A 17,322-nucleotide genomic window follows, 5' to 3' on the forward strand; every position below is an offset into this window, starting at 1 on the left:
GGCGATGCTGCCGCCGCCGCCGCCGCCCCGGGCAAGACCCGCGGGGTCGTTGCGCTGGGACGAGCGCGGGCGAGCCGTGCTGCCGGGCGGAGCGCGCCCCTCTCGGCGCTCCTGGCGCGTCCGTCCCGCTGTCGCTGCACCTAAAAAGGAACAGGTGGTTTTTACTGCGTTTCAGTTTGATACTTTCTCTTTTTTTTTTTTTCTTCTAACCTGCTTCTACGAGATAATTTTCACACTCTGTTTTCTAGGAAATGAAAGCTAGAGGCATAGTTTTCCTAAACGCACACTTGTGTGCAGGTCTCTAACGCGATCTCCCCAGTGTCGTGTGGAGATCGTGACCCTGCTTCTTCGTGGGRTGTCACTTAGAGCTGCTGTTCCGCAAGGGCATAACTCCACTAAAAAAGAAAAAAAAAAAAGTACAGCCAGAAGCTCTTACCTGGTTCCCTCATTATATCTTGTCTATGAAGAAACCCACATGCCAAACAAAGCAGTTATGTTCTGTAAAGAATATAATTTGTAAAGGTACTGTGATACCTTCATAAATAACTGCAAAAAGTACACAGGCAAAATCCAATTTTGCTAGCACCTAAATATTGAAAAAAGGGGAAGCGTGTCTAACTTAGGTTTGTCTGAAATTTCTAGTAGTAGCTGAAAACTTCAGTTACATTGTGACTGGTAAGTGTAGACTAAAATATAATTTTGCCTTTGATATTTCTGAATTTGAATGTATTTTAGAAAGCAGAGTTAGGCTGTAAATATGCTGTGCGGCAAGATGGAATTGGTGTATTCTGATATAGTTCTTAAAAAAAAAATCAGTGTAAATAAAGGATGCTTAAACTAGTATTTGCTGTTTGTTTGTTTTAAGCAACTAAATGCCTTTTTTTCTTTCTCAATTACTCCCTTATCAGGATAACTTTCAGGATTCACAGTAGAGGAGATAGCATGCAACTGATGGTTTTATTTCTGCAAGGGTCAAAGGAAGAGGAACTTCTGGATTAGATGTTTCAGTGTGATGTTTTTGAATTCTTAGTATTTATGAATGATAGGGAGAAAATATTGGGAGAAGTACAAAACATTTGCAGCACTGCCTAAAATTGTGRGTTTTGAGGCATCATGTTTCTTAAGTTTCCTTCCCTCTTATTTTCAGATCAAAAATGTTCAAAACAGGAAGTTTGACTTGTACCTTTATTTTGTAAGATTTTTTTTTCTCTACTTGGTTGTAGCTTATACAACTGGACTTTATTACTTGTTTTGCTGATAATACTAAAATTTAGCTCTGGCCTCTGTGATTCAGCATTGCTTAATTGATTATAGTTCTCATTTGAAGATTATTTGGCATTTCTAATGTCAAATGTTTCCTCCCTTTTTCTTTTCTAATAGCCATGGCAATGACAGGCCCAACACCCTGCTCATCCATGAGTAATCACACCAAGGAGCGAGTTACAATGACAAAGGTGACATTAGAAAACTTCTAYAGCAATCTCATTGCACAGCATGAAGAACGGGAGATGAGGTAAAAATCTTTCTTGCTTCTATTCTACATTGGTTAAGACCCCAGCAGAAACATTAACTGATTTTTTTAGCTATCTGTGTCCAAAGCAAAACCAGAAAATCTCTGCTGAGCAGGTACCTAAACTCATGAGAATAGTACCTAGATGTGGCTTGGCGTGAGCATCCAGAGGCAACTGCTGGGTTTCTGGATCCCAGTGTAGTTTAGGCTGGAGCTTTTTGAGTCTCTTCTGAAATAACCTGAAACATGCTTGCAAATGCAAAAGTGAGGTGATGGTCATCAGGKTTTAAAAAGTGTATATTTGATCATACGACTAAATAGAAACTAACTTCAGAGTCATTCAGGTACAATGCTGAAGTAAAAACTCAGCATTTCCAAATGCTTATCCTGTCTACTTCTGTTCTGTGATTTCTTACCTTCTGATGTCTCTGGTTGTAACTGAAATCCCATGGCATCAATTTCATTTTGGGTTGTAATTTGTCATAGAGTCAGCTGGTAAGGGAAGCTTAATCTTTTCAAAGGCAATGAGCGATTGCTATATGGATGTCATTTAATGTCATTTCGTGCTAACTTCTTGCCTGTGAATTAGCTGAATTTATCACATCCATTGACATATATCAGTCAAAATATATAAAGTGATTTAACTGAGATGTATTATTTTTGTTTTCCTTTGATTGGAACCTTCTAATTTGCTGAACACCCTCAAAATGTAGCACTGAGACTGTTGTGTATTCTCAACTTGTAGTCTATAATTGGAATTTTCAGAAGGATTTGGTGTTCCTTTGCTTTCAGACTTAGAGCTAAAAAAGATAACTTGATCCAAATGCAATGTCTGCTAACTACATGAATGGCAGAAATGAAGAAGCAATTTAGAAATAAATAGCAAGTTCTCCAAGACTTCAAATTAATAATGAGAGAAAACAGAAAAATATCACTGATTTAATTCATTGCTTTCTCTTYGTATAGTTCTTGCTTTGTGTTATGAGTATTGCTTTCTACTCCCAAAACCTCAATGACAGCTGTTGTTGTTGAAGACCAAGATTTTTTTCTGAAGAAATATAATGGGCTTTTATAAGTTATGTGGTTTTTAACATGTGCTTGTGGATGTGCARTTTAGACTTTCAATAGCATTGATAAATGTATTCTGAAGTGCAGATAGGACTTATTAAGGATATTTAGGAGAACTTCAGCATTGCTCAGTCATTCTGAGCTACTTAATGTTGTACACTGTAGTAGTGGTCCTCTTCTGTTGCCTTGAGTCACTGTTTTGAGTGTGAAATGTGATGACTGGACAGTGCAGACTGTGTACTTAAATAAGGGCAAATCAATTTAAATGTGCTGGATTCTGGAAGCAGTAGCCCACAATACTATCACATAGTAGCAGCTGCTCAGTAGCATAGGAGACCGGAAGGGGATTGTGCAAAGAATGACTTGCATAAAAAGAAGGAATTATTTAATATGCTCTTAATGTCATACCAAAAAAACAAACACGCACAAAAACTTACTTCAGCCAGCTACTGATGTGATCAGTGCTGGGAAAAGTTCCCACCAGATAATCATAACAAATGTTCCCTGAAGCCATTCTCCCATCTGAAGTCTTGTTTCCTTTTCTTTTTTTGCTCCCATATAATCATTTTGTACTAAGGTTTGACATACTCTCTGAAGGGAAGAAATAGTCTTTAGAGAATGTGTAGTGACATGTTCCCTCTTCCCAAGTATTTTGAGCATCTCAAGTATTAGGAAGTTGAGAGAAACTTTTTCTCATTTTGCATATGGTGAGTTTGAGATGCAGAGATACTACAATGCAGATYCACAAAAGTTTTTGGACAGCTTAATTCTCCTGGGAATAAAGGAGACTACAGTGTTTAAATATTTATATGGCTGTGGCCTTAAGTGACTGAAATTCCAGGCAGGCAGGTTTAAATTTTTGAAATTAAGGAGAACAGAGCTATAGCAGTAAAACTGTAAGGTTAGATTCTTCAAAACTAATCTTACTTCTGACTCTCTTTTATATAGCTGATCATTTACACTACTTGTTATTTGCTGGCATTACATCCTCTTTTCACAGCAGCACAGCTGGAGGTGTTGGGTATGTGCATGTGATTAAGAAAAAAATATTAAAGATTCAACTTTTTCTTAATTTCTGTCTCTGCTTTAGACAAAAGAAGCTAGAACAAATGATGGAAGAAGAAGGCTTAAAAGATGAAGAGGTAATGAATATGGAAAAAATGATTTTAATGGTTAGATAATACAAGTGATTTGCTTTTATAAATGGAGATCTAACACCTTTACTTGGATTGCTGTCATATCTGTACAGAACCTAACTGCAGAATTCTTATTGTGCCTTTTTTGTAAACTTCAGAAGAGAATTAGGAGGTCAGCACATGCACAGAAGGAAACAGAATTTCTTCGCCTAAAGAGAACAAGGCTGGGTTTGGAAGACTTTGAGTCTTTAAAAGTAATCGGCAGAGGAGCATTTGGAGAGGTAAACCAGAAAAGATGACTGCTTTCAAAAGGCACTGATACTTGTTGAAGACTTACAGTTTACACAAGTCAAAGATAAATTGTGCAATAATTGCAGATTGGTTTAGTTCAACAGTTGCATGTATTTGTCTTTATGCYTATTCAATTCTGGCATAAAAACATTGTGCTTTAAATGAATATTAATGCTGTTGAAAAGGATTTGATGGGCAACCTAAATGCAAGTTGGGCGGTGTACTTTGAATTCAGACCTTCTGGGGCTGGTTTTATAGAACAATGAGAACTGAAGGGGCGCTTAGTATTGAGGTGGCTTTTTTTCAGGGAAAATGGCTTTGGACCATCTAATTCAGTTGAGTGGTTGCTGAATGTATCRTCTGTATTAAAATGATTTGATATCCTAGAATTAACAGAACTTGTATGCCATTACTATGCACTAAGTAATACTCATTTTTATCAATCTGATATGACTTCCAGAAAGAGGCCAAACACCTGTTTTAAGGGCTTGATATTCAATTTAGGAATAGTTGCGGTGCTAATGGTGTATTTGACTCAAATTTTTGCATACTTTCCAGGTGCGACTTGTCCAGAAGAAAGATACAGGACATGTTTATGCAATGAAAATATTACGCAAAGCTGATATGCTTGAAAAAGAGCAGGTGAATAACCRTATTAAGTAGCAACATTATCAACCCTGTTTTAGATGACTTTGGGAAGTAATTGTCGTTTGTGGTGAGGAGTAATGGGTACCTGTAGTCTATGTTTCATAGTTAAAAACTTCTGCTGATATTTTTGTCTGTCTTTTTTAATCGAGGGACTAGAACATAAAAATCTCATATGAATTCACAAGGACCAATCATCTAGTGGCTTCTCTCAACTCGCTTTTCTTTTCCTTTTTTTTTTAGCTCTTTTTGTAACAAAAATTTGAAGAATACGTAATTTTCATCTAAATAGGGTTACAGTAGTGATGACAAGCTATAAATATACACTATGGTTTGTAACTGAATGCTCAGTTGCCTGCAATGCCTTGCTTAGTCTTAATGGATGCCACAATTGTAACACTTTTCTTAGATGCTCTTCAGTCTGAAGTCGGGTAGGACTGAACTCAGTTTGTACTTGAAAASATGGTAAAGCAGATCGTTTTTCGAAGAACTAGATTTGTCTTTCAAACGCAACAAAAGGACAGTTGTATATGTCTGACTTACATTCCTTTTCCTCATTTTATGAGGTACATTATATGTCTTTTTATCATCACATGCAAATGCCTCAGCACACACATTAGATCAGTGGTTTACAGCATTTCTCACTTACGGAATCAGATGTAAATATTAAAATGCTATGACTGCTGGAATTGTTTTGACTTAATTGAGGGATGTCCAAAGTATTGGCATTTAACATTTTAAGGCTTTCCTCTGACAGTACTTCTGAGAATACAGTGGTCTAAAATAATCATTTCTTGTTCAGCGCTGGGATTAATCTAGGAAGTGCTCTGTGTGTGTTGCATAAAACTCAGGAACTGGTTCCCATTTCTCAAAGTACATGTTTAAAAAACAAGCACCCATGTGCTCACACATGAGCTTTATGCAGCACTGCTAAATAAATGCTCTGGTCTAAATCTGTGGGAGTAGGCTGAAGCCATATTTGAAGGACATATTAMCTGTTTAGAAAAGAGTTAGTTCTTTAAAGAGCAGAAAAAATGGGATATTTTTGTATATAGGATTAACCTGCTTATATAATCAACCATATGTTTCTCAGAACTCTGTAACTTATATTTTCTGTCTCCTGATTCTTCATGTGGTAATAAATTGTGTTTTGGACTGGCCTGTTATCCAAGTAGTTGTGTTTTTTGTAGTGTCGCATATCACATGTACAGTTGTGACTTGAAGGGGACCCAAACTTCTTAACAGTTAAAAGAGTAAAATGTAGATGTGGAGTTATCTTTCTATTGGAACCTCATTGTTCAGTAAGGTGGTTTCAGTTTCTCTAGCTTGAGCTTTTGCTTGTCTCAAAAAAGTCCCTAKAAGCTTTCCAGTAGAAGTTTTTGAAAGTAAATGGTCTTTCAAAACTTCATGCTGTAGAATGAAAAGAAAGTATTCAGTGGAATATCAGATTAAAAAAATTAGATCATTTGAAAAATATGGCAGTGAGTTTAATCAAAGCTGCTCATCTTTCTGCTGTCAGAAACAAGCTTTGTGAGTCCATTTTTAAAGGTACTATGCTATTTTGTTACCTGAAAAAAAAATATTTGAGTGGTGAACCCATTGATGTTTTTAAGGTATTTGCTTTCATGCAGAAGTTTTGACTGTTGTATTTTCAWTATTTAGTGCTTTTCAAAATAATACTTGAATTGTCTATGAAATAAATTTATCTAGTAAAACATAGGCTTGTCATTAATCAAATGCATACTTKTATCTGCAGGTTGGCCATATTCGTGCAGAGCGGGACATTCTAGTGGAAGCAGACAGTTTGTGGGTTGTGAAAATGTTTTATAGTTTCCAGGACAAGCTAAACCTCTACCTTATCATGGAGTTCCTGCCTGGAGGTAATTACCTGAAATAAAAGGTTATTTTTCTCTTGTTCTGTTGAGGTCTAATCTCTTAACTACAAATCTTGTCTTTTATTACTAGGACTAGAGTACCATACAGCGCTGTCTGTACTGGACATTACTTTGTGAAGAAACAAATCACTCCTAAAGCTCTCKGCTTTTAAGAGTTAGAGTGCTGAGCTCTTTGTTGGGTCAGGTTCGAAGTTACCTGCTTGCATCTACTAGCTGCAGATGTTTGATGATTGGCCTTAATGTTCTGCTGGGTATCCTTACTGTGTGATGGCTGTCCACAGAACCATAACCAGCTTTTAATTTTCTGTCCCTTTGCTTTTAGCTGGCTTGCAGCAGAAATAACTTTCAAGATCAAGATCACCCCTTTTTTTTTCAAAGGGTGAAGATGTTCGTCCTCCAATGATAACACTACTGTAGCTAACTTCACAAGAAAGTCATACTGAAAAACATGTAATATATGTGACTAATGAAACCACAAGAATGCTTTCTGATACGATGCTGCACGAAAGCAGTCTGTTTTTTGTAGCAGCTCTGTAGCCAAAAGTATGTGTTTTAATCTGTGATCCAGTTATGCAGTCAGGAATGGTTGTACATAGCTGACTCTTATTTAAGGGATATTTCTACAGGTATTTCATGCTATTTAGCTGTCTTATTAGAACTTTAATGCAACTACAGAGCAAGCCTGTCCACCTACAGTGATTCAAAGCAAAACAAAAGTTTGCTAAATCACATAAGTGCTGGGCAACTGTATTTACTACTTTATAAAAGATGAGTTTAGATTTCATGAGATTTTTAATAGCTTAGTTATTTTTTTTGTAAATGTCCTCAAAATTAGGGAGACTGGCGCTCATGTATTAGTTTGTATTTACCTTTGCTCTTTGTGGGGCTGGCTTCTAGGTGATATGATGACATTGTTGATGAAAAAAGATACCCTAACAGAAGAAGAGACACAGTTCTATATAGCTGAGACTGTGCTAGCCATTGATTCTATTCATCAGCTGGGTTTTATCCATCGCGACATCAAACCAGACAACCTTCTTCTGGATAGCAAGGTATGTACTAACCACTTGGTAGTAGTATACAGGTCTTGTAACTTTTAATACTGACCTGAACTAGTGTTGAGAATTGTGAAAGGAATCACTGCTTCTTATTTAGCCTTCTTCCTCCTAACCTTCAAGGGCATCTCTGCCATATCCCTGGGGAAAAAAAGATGGACCTCTCCACCCTCAATTGTATTAGTAATTCACTTAGGATGTATTTTCTTGTGACAGTTGTTTCAGCTATTTTTGGTTATTTCAGCTGCAATTTAAAACATATATTCAGTTTCAGTTCTCCCCTCTTAGTCAAGATGTTTCCTTTTGGTCTCACATCTGTTATGCACATGTTTCCCAACTATTGAGAAGATGATCATAGCAAATGTGAAGGATGTAGCTACTGCATTAGCAAGCGTGAATGCTGAGCTATTCTCTGTCTTGGAATAAGGACGTATTTTGGAAGGCTAGTCAAGTTACTTGGTTGCTTCTAGATGTTTATTGCTGGCAGTTTGCTGAAAGCTTGCCTATTTCATTATTCTCCTATTGCCAACGACAAGTTTGCTTAAAATTTAGCTTGCTTGGAAAAGCTGGCCAAAGGTAAATACTTGCCTTTTAGTATTAGCCTGCTAATAATGCATTGCCTCAATTACTGTTTTAGTTCAGTATGTGTAAATCTAGATGTAGATAAATTCAGGGTTTGAAAAATGATGTTAGTTTTAATTTTGGAAGAAAAAATTCCACACAGTCAGCGTGGTCTTAAATTATGCACTAGGACAGATCCAGTAACTCACCTTAAGGTGATTCTTCCTCCTATCTAGCAGTGTTAATGCAAAATCCAGGGACTACAGCTCCCTCTGGAGACATTTGCTTTCAGTCTGAAGCAGTCATCAGCCCTCAGTTTAAAGTGGTCAATAGCTTGCAGGAGCAGAGATTTCTTGGAAGAGAAGTAAATGGCTCCTGGGCTTTCTGTGTTAGCAGTGAGGAACGTATTAATAGCTTGATTCTGTGTACACAACAAGTCTTAGGCTAAAACAAGAAAAACCAAAACACTGCATGTACTTCTTACACAAAATGAAGGTGAAGAAGTAGAAAAATATACTCATTATGATAATGTCTCATTTTTGTATTTGGGGCCTTTTCATTTCTAGGGCCACGTGAAACTATCGGATTTCGGTCTGTGCACAGGACTAAAGAAAGCTCACAGAACAGAGTTTTATAGAAACTTGAACCACAGTCTTCCCAGTGACTTCAGTAAGTTATTTGGCTTCAGAAGCAGTATCTGTGTACTTCTTGGGGCCTGACATAACTGATTTTAGTTTGAGCTTAGAATGCCACAGATGGTGTCTAATAATCAACATTGTACCTTAAGGTGTAGTTTTGATTTTCTGTAAAACATCTTCATAAAAATAATTTGTTACTTTCATGTATGCAAGCAGCAGATGACTGAATTCTCACTTGAGTTTAAATTGTGAAGCTGTTATAGGGGGAATATTGTCTATATATATATAGCTAGCCAAAAAAGAAAAAATTACTGTAACTGTCTAATTAGCTAAACACATCTCTGAACAGAGCAAACCCTGCTGGAACATTTCTAAGTGTGAGACAGTTATTTGACTGCTTGGAGTCTGCATTTTGAGAAGTTAATCTGTCAGATAGACCTCTGCTGTAGCCCTCCTTACCAYGTGTAATAAACCTCAGATGAAAACTTTAAGTGTGACTTGGTAGATGCTAGCTGTATTTCATGTGTTACTTAAGTTAACAAGTGCAATCAGAGTCTCTTTGAACATTCAGATATTTTCTCAAGGAGAGTAACTTTGATCCTAAAGTGTAAAAAAGCCTTTGAAAGCATAGTTCTCCAATGAAAGTCTTGATAACACTTAATTAATTGTACTCAAAATGTATATGTAGCAGTTATGGGTTTGGAAGTTGTTGTTGAGTTTAAGGTATTGACAGATGTGCTCTTTGCAGCCATCTGTACTGGCAGAAGAGGTTACATCCCTTGCTTGCTCTTAACTGTTAGCTGTCTGGGTGCTGATCACTTCAATCTTCTGGAGGTGCCATGTAGGCACCCCTAGATTGTTCCAGGTAAAATGAGCAAGGCAAGGTTAGGGAAGTTTTACTAGTTCATCTCTGCTTAATTTTGCTCATCTTCTGTGAAGTGAATTGGGGTGTGCTTCTACAAATAGCTCTAGCATCTGGATGATAGTAACCTTTGGCTGTAGGGGCCAGTGATGAGCACCTGGGGACTGTAACCTCTTCCTGGCACAGCTGAATACAACCTGGGTGGTTTGTCCAGGACCTGGCTACTTTTTTGATGTTGGGAAGGAGATTTTAAGCAGTGCAGTGGTTTGGGGGTAAGACTGTATGTGGGATGACCAGTAGCATTCAGTCACATACATTCCAACCCCCTTTAGCTTTCCAGAACATGAATTCCAAGAGGAAAGCAGAAACTTGGAAGAGAAATAGACGTCAGTTGGTAAGTACACTTCATCTGTTTGGAAATATTCTCTGCTGAGCCTGTTGCATTCAAATGGTGCAGATATTTAAATGGCACGAATTCTTGTCAGATTTCTAAACCACGATGAAATATAGAAGATTTTGCTGTTTCTCTTAAAAAGGGGAGTGACTCTAATTTGTCCTTCATCCATATGACAAAGAGCTGGTGACATATGGGCCTGAGATAGGGGCTGCCATAGTTGGTTACTTTGATATATGATGCCTTCTAGCTAAAACTAAGAGTTCTTGCTGCTTTCAATAAAACAATAGGTTAACGGCCCATTCCCAGCTGTATGTAGACAATGATAACTTTCCTTGTTTGTGTGAAGGTGTTTTCAGACTTCTTCAGTTGAGTGTTGATTTTGTTTCTACATATCTTGAAATAAGAGCTCTAAACAACTTTGCTAAAGATTTAACAGAGAATCTGGAGTCTTTTGCAAAATTACCATTTTTGCATAAGCTCCCATTTCCATAGCAGGCAGTTTTCTGTAAAGATGTGTAACTGAAGGTACTTGTTTCAGGCTTTTTCTACTGTGGGAACCCCGGATTACATTGCTCCTGAAGTTTTCATGCAGACTGGATACAACAAGCTTTGTGACTGGTGGTCACTCGGGGTCATCATGTATGAGATGTTAATTGGTAAGAAATAGGCAGTGCACTAGTTTTAAGCAGGAGTTGTAGATTATCAGCTGTCTTTGTGTGCTTGTAGTCAGTCTCAAAGCATACGCTCCTTGTGTGGTTTTTGAGGGTGTTCTGACTGGTGCAGTGTAGATTTTAGGAGTTATAGGAACTACTTTTGCATTATAAAGGATACTACTTTTTTTTCTTTTCAGGTTATCCTCCTTTCTGTTCTGAGACTCCTCAAGAAACTTACAAGAAAGTAATGAATTGGAAAGAGACTCTCACGTTTCCTCCAGAAGTTCCGATATCTGATAAAGCAAAAGATCTTATTTTAAGGTGCCAGTCATATGGTTTACCAATTAATATATTACTAATTTTCTTGTCATGTAAACTGTACTAAATACCTCTCATATGTGGTTTCACATTCAAAAAAACTGATGCTTAAAAGTGCTACTTATTTTGTTATGCACATGCATCAACTGCTGAGCTCCCAAATCAAATATATTTGTGTTTCAGTGTTAATTTAGTGGAGCCCTGACTGCATTGTGCTAAAAAGGAGCTCTCCTCTAAGTGCTGCTAGTTTGGCAAAATCTGAATGTTTCTGCTCTTTATTTTTTCTACAGGCTTCTCTTGGAAGTGAGTAGATCTTTTTGCCAGAGCTAGCATCTTAACATAGCAATGATTTTGACATTGTATGTACTGGAGCATACAAACATATCCTAGTGCATGCTGACTTGCTCTTTCTCTTCCTACCCCACCCCCTCCAGTGCACCTAATATTTTCAGTCACTAATCTGTTCTTAGGACAAAAATATAAATACCTAGCTTATTAGGCTTTATATGTTTTCCTGCTCTGTACTGGTCCTGAAAAGGCACGACCCTGTTGTGAAAGAATACTGCATCTTAACTGCAGCATTTGACATGACATTCCTGACCATAGCTTTGTTATTTTTGCAGTGGGAGTTCTTAACCTTCTCCATTTACAAGTTGTTAAGAAACCATAGGAGCATCAGTTCAGAAAGCTGTTCCATTTCTAAATGGAATGCTTTTGTTTTCATTCTTCCTTCATTTTCATTCTTCCTTCCATCTCAGATTTTGCTGTGAATGGGAGCACAGAATTGGTGCATCTGGTGTGGAGGAAATAAAGAGTAACCTGTTCTTTGAAGGGGTTGACTGGGAGCATATCAGGTAAGATGCCTTGCAGAAAAGGCAGCTGCTCTTCTGTATGAACTCTTTAAAGCTAGTCTTGTTCAGCAGAAATGAGCAGCTTGAGTGACATGGGAGGAGTTCTCTATGGTATCTAGATGTCGGTGAGAATAGTTTGGGCCTTGATCCAAGTTTGCTAAGGTTTAGGTACCTTCAGTCTTTGAGTCTATTGAAAAATWGGACATGTTTGAGTCCTGCTTTCTTTTACCTTTGAAATTCTAATGCCGAATCTGCTCCTGTTGGCAGAGAGAGACCTGCTGCAATTTCGATAGAAATTAAAAGCATTGATGACACCTCAAACTTTGATGAATTCCCAGAATCTGATATCCTTAAACCAACAGGTAAATGCTTTGATTCTGCATGTAAACAGTCTTGCATTATTCTACTGGAGAAGAAGAAACTTTCCTGTTACCAGAGAATCCCAAGATCTTACTATATCTTACTACGAAGCAATAGAAAGTTCAGAGTAAGAGTTAATTATGTTCTGCTTTGGGGTGTTACAAATGTTAACTTACTGGCAGTGGCTATACCCTGCGAGATTTTCTGTACAGTGAGCTTGCAGTGAGTTTGGAGAAAATTGGATGAGGGGTCAAGCTCGTGGGGGTCTGCTGATGCACTGCAGAAGATAAAGGCATAAATGGCATTAGAAGACCATTTCATAYTAAAATTCATGACACGTCCTCTTTGCTCTTCCACACGCCTCTTACTTCCTCAGCCTTACTCAGTAATTGAGCTATATGGTACATACTCTGGTTTAATAATAAGTCAGAAGTGCAGTGTAGGAGTGCCTGACAACTGCGTTGGCTTTCTTTAGATATATGTGGCAAGAGATAAGATAACAGTGTAGTACTGATGCTTTCCATGGTGTTACTGTTCATTTCCATAGAGCCACTGGTATTTAATTTGTTAGGGTGTATGCGTGAGGCTTAAAATAGCAAATGCTAGATTTATCACGATCAAATTGTTAGCTGGTAGTCTGGTGATAAAGATATCTGCGAGCTGTAACTTGGGTAGCAGAAGATGGCAAGCAGACTTGGGAATGACGCTAGGAGCCATCTGAGGAAGGACATCTGTGAGGGGCAGCACTGCTTCCAGGAAGCTGTGAGCCCAGCAGGACCTGTGAGCCCRGTGCTGTGAGGTAGTACCTCTTGGCACTATCGGTGTACTTGCTAGCATATCTAACTCTCCTCATGTGGTGGGGGGAACGTGAAGGGGAAGATATGGTTTGGTATAAAAGTCTTGGGAGGATCCTTGTATCTATGTGTCAAAACCTATTCAAAACCGCACACCACCGCAGTTCTTCTGGGTTGGGCTTGAAGAACGGAACTGAACTGCACTGCCTAGATCTAGGGTGCTTCTTTAGAAGTACTTTCCCCTCCCCCAAAATCTAGCGTGTTGTATGAAAATAAACTTCAGACTTTAAGTGGTAACTCTTTTCTCTTCGTCTTAACAGTCACCACAAGCAACCACCCAGAGACTGACTATAAGAACAAAGACTGGGTTTTTATCAATTACACCTACAAGCGTTTTGAGGGTCTGACAGCCCGAGGAGCAATACCATCCTATATGAAAGCAGGAAAGTARTAAGTCTTTACCGGGGACGACTTCTGAGCCTTGAGATTTCATTTGTCTACTCTGGGTTTCTACCCATAGAACAACTTTTCTTTTTTAAAGAAAACATGAGGGCTATGGACTCTTGGAGAAGATTTCAGGAGGATTTGTTACGCACCCTGATTATTACCAAGGACTTGTTCTTTCTGCGCCATTGAAAACTTCCACAAAAAGTTTGTCATCTGTGCTGCCAGCACGTTTTGCTGCCTCAGGAGCAATAGATTTTCTTTTTAAATTCTTTGCCAGATTGTACAGTCCATCAGGAGATGGGAGCAAACCTTTACTTTGATGTTGCAAAGTGTGTGATATTTGCACGGACTGGTTTGCAAGTCYTGCATTAAGTGACATACTCAGTCTGCCAACTCTGCCAGCACTGTTTTCCCAGTGACAAAGGACTTCAGTACAGGRGAAATGAAGCAATAATTAAAGCTTSAGGTAGACAACTCTCCAGTAAACTATCTAGCAGAAGGGCACAACTTATATTGCCTTAACTTTAGTTTGTAGTGCTGTTTTTTATAATGCTACTTGGAAGCCTCTTTTTAATAGCATTTCTTTACTCTATTGCAATGGCCTCAAGTCGCAGTGCACTTTACTTTTGGTACTAAGACAGCAACCCTCAAGTCATTTAATATTTTTCTAAATTAAAAAATTGTGTAACTTTTTATTTTTCCTCCTCCTAAACAGTGGTAAGAGACAGGTCTCTTGCCACAAAGCGTAACAGGYTTTGGTTACTGCATGGAGAGAGACACACACAAAAAAAAATGCAGATAATAAAAACTGCAGCTGGTAACACAGGCAGATCTGGAATTAGGGCAGAGAGAGGGTGGGAAATTAATTTAACCTGATCATTGGTGGGCATATTGTGTGCAGTTGGGTCAGCCATGAGGCTTCCTGCTCCTGCTGCTGCCATCTTTTGGCCACTCTTAGCATTCGCTGCCTTTTCATCCRTTTCAAAGGTGAAACCAACTTGTGGCATTCTTGTGCTTGGTTTCCACCAGAGCAGTATCACATTATTCCTTAAAAGCCTTGGTGATGGGGCATCTCTGGCTTTTCCTTCCCAAGTTCCTCTTGCTGTCATGGCTGAACTGTCTGTCCCTGGAGCRTTCCAAAGAGACAGTGCCTCCTGGGGCCACTTTTGGCAGATGGGACCCACCACATTCCTCTTTGATTATTGCCTAATGTAATTTATAAAAGCACATGCTGTTATGATCAGGATGCTCTCCAGCAGCACCCCAAAGTGCCTTTCTTTGCCTAAACTTTTCTCAGAATATGATTGCATTTTGGGAGGGAGGATTCTTCCTCAGTTAAGCTTTTGGTAATTCCCTTCTATAAGCCTGAGCTCTGCTTTCAACCTGTTTTGTAGTTAGCTTTGCACTCCAGTGGCAGGAGACATTAACCTTTGGACCTAACTGGTGCCAGTCTTTAATTTGCATTTTTTTTTCTAATTTAATGAGGTTTCTAAAAGCATGTATCAATTTGAACTGTTTCAGGTTCTTGTGAACTCTTATTGGTGCTGAACACTAAGTATGTAACACAGACAAAAAAAAAAAAGCTGTTTAAAAAAAACCCTCCCAAAACTAAAGCAGTGTTTCAAAGTGACAGGGTGGCTTTTAGTTACATTTAGTCCTATTTTTCTAAGTTAGTAAGAAAATGGGATTGTAGTGAAACTTTTTGATAGGTGCTTTTAGGACATTTCTACCTAGATGTCTTTTGAATTGAGTGCCATCATGAAGGATTGATGGGGAACGGGTAGGGGGTTGAGTTAAAGTATTGTATATAGCTAAGGCTGTGTGGTAACTTGTTAGCACCCTCTCCCTGAACACCCTTTGTGCTTTTTTTTCTTTTATGTGTTGTAGGAGTTAAATGAAATGCCATAAGCAGTTTAGATATTAGCTGGATCTGCAAAAATAGCCTTAATATAAGTACCAGGCTCACTGTAGTCAGTTGGAGCTACCCTTAAGAATAAGGGCTAACTGAAGTAATGATTTATAGGATCAGGCTTTTCATCGACTAGTCAATAATACCATCTTCTACCCTCTCCTCCCCTTCTTATTTATTTTTAAAAAAATCTAGAACTGATACCTGCTTCTCAAACTGGTCTATCTCCTTATCCTGCAGTTTCTTTCAACCATTTGAAAATGYTGCCTTAGAAAACCATTGGAAAATTAAGAGCTGTTAATATCTAAACAATTCTTTCAACTCCTAACAACTTAGGGCCTTACAGTTAAAAAAGCAAAACCCTTCAAAGCTGCTGTGGATGAGGAGTAAATGATTTTGAGATGGTAGTTGCATTATTAGCCCTTTACTAAAGGGAGTGGTGGTTTTATTTATAGATACCAAAGATTAGAGAAGCTATACAATTATGAATTGTAATAACTTGCTGTGGAAAAAATATAGTAATATGTATTATGCATTTTTTACTGCATGTTTTTTAAACTGTCTTCTGAAATTTCAGCTTGTTCACTCCCCCACCCCATTATCACCTTTTTTGAGTTAAAGGCAAAGTTTTTTCAAAGGCACAAAAACAACACCTGGGTACCTCACCTCTGTCTTTCAGTACAAGGTAGATATCTTTGAGTATGCTCCTCTGGGAAGGAGTCTTGGACATCTTTTCTGTGGGTAGGTTTTCTCTAGCAATTGTATCATAAGCCTGTTTCCTTTTCCTAGTGTTGGTAAACATCTGTAATGAGTACAGTGTCTTGTTTCTAGGATCCATACTTCACTGCTAACAGCATAGTACTTTTGTATGCCTGTTCCATTCCCCTCTATACATTAGCCAAACATTTTTATTATCTGCTGGTTTATGTGTATATTTTTCATTAGCTGCTAAATCAAGTATCTTTTAGCTCTTCTTTTCTTTTAAGATGCAAGCAGTTGTTTTCTTGCATTTTTTTTTTCCAACTGGAATTTCCAGGAATAATTCCAAGCTAAATTTCCAGTGGAGCTGAATGTGAGTTATGCTGCCAGTTCATCTCTGTATCATGCCTAGCACCAAACTGCACTTACAAGTGTTTCTTATCACTGTGCCCTGACTCTGCCTTATTGTGTAAAATGAAAGTGTTCTGTAAATACTTAAAAGCTGTTACTAAATTGCACTGTAAAACTTGGCAGATGTCGTGTGTGATGCTGGGGGAGACAACTTTTTATGGAACGATTTTTGCATTGTGTTGCATAAATAAAACTCTTAAAACAATATTGCTAACAGGCTTTTGTTTTTACAAACCGGAATCCCTCTTGGGGAAGGCTTTCCTTTGAATCAGTGACGGCTTGAGACTATTTTCAGAATCAACTGCTTGCATATGAGACTGCAAAGCTAACGCAGGTTCAAGACTGCATTTCCTAAAGATGCGCGGCAGACATATGAAGAAATAATCACCCTGTTAAAGATAAAAAGTACTGCCAGTCTTCAGAAGAGTTTAGCACTTCTCAGGAGGATGTGCCTGGTCTCTAGGCAAAAGGCGGGTGGACCCTGGCCTTACTGATGCCTAGGTGCCTGCATTGTGTAAATGTCATTTCAGTTTACCAACTTCAGCACAAGCTGGTTTTTATCCTTTCYTGTTTCTATTTTTAAAAGGGATAATAAGCAGTGAGAAAGTGGTGGTGGAAATGAAGATATGACCCTTCAGTTTTTCAACCAGTTTGTAACAAGCCAAAGTCAACTTCACATTTTTGCCTGTTCCCCTTTGAGTACAAACTTATGGCACCATTAACCTCAGTAATTCCACTTAAACCCAAATSGGATTCTTATCACCTTAATCACAAACTCTACCCTCTTTCTCAAGCTTTAGCAAAAGAGCCTTTGAACCATGT

The 17,322-nt window shown here is 38.2% G+C and overlaps 1 protein-coding gene across 1 annotated transcript; it reads left to right on the plus strand.

Annotated features, from left to right (window-relative positions):
• Positions 1 to 1,382: 1,382 nt before the first annotated feature.
• Positions 1,383 to 16,704, plus strand: STK38 (serine/threonine kinase 38). The gene is given in 13 exon segments (XM_085302271.1): positions 1,383 to 1,513; positions 3,669 to 3,720; positions 3,873 to 3,995; positions 4,564 to 4,647; positions 6,407 to 6,530; positions 7,443 to 7,597; positions 8,728 to 8,830; positions 9,994 to 10,055; positions 10,597 to 10,714; positions 10,909 to 11,032; positions 11,788 to 11,883; positions 12,148 to 12,242; positions 13,355 to 16,704. Coding segments are annotated over 13 exon segments (1,401 nt in total). The 3' UTR covers positions 13,489 to 16,704.
• The last annotated feature ends 618 nt before the right edge of the window (positions 16,705 to 17,322 follow it).

The sequence above is a fragment of the Rhea americana genome, unplaced genomic scaffold, assembly GCF_003343005.1.
Source record: "Rhea americana isolate MKP2758 unplaced genomic scaffold, rheAme1 scaffold_189, whole genome shotgun sequence".
Classification (NCBI taxonomy): domain Eukaryota; kingdom Metazoa; phylum Chordata; class Aves; order Rheiformes; family Rheidae; genus Rhea; species Rhea americana.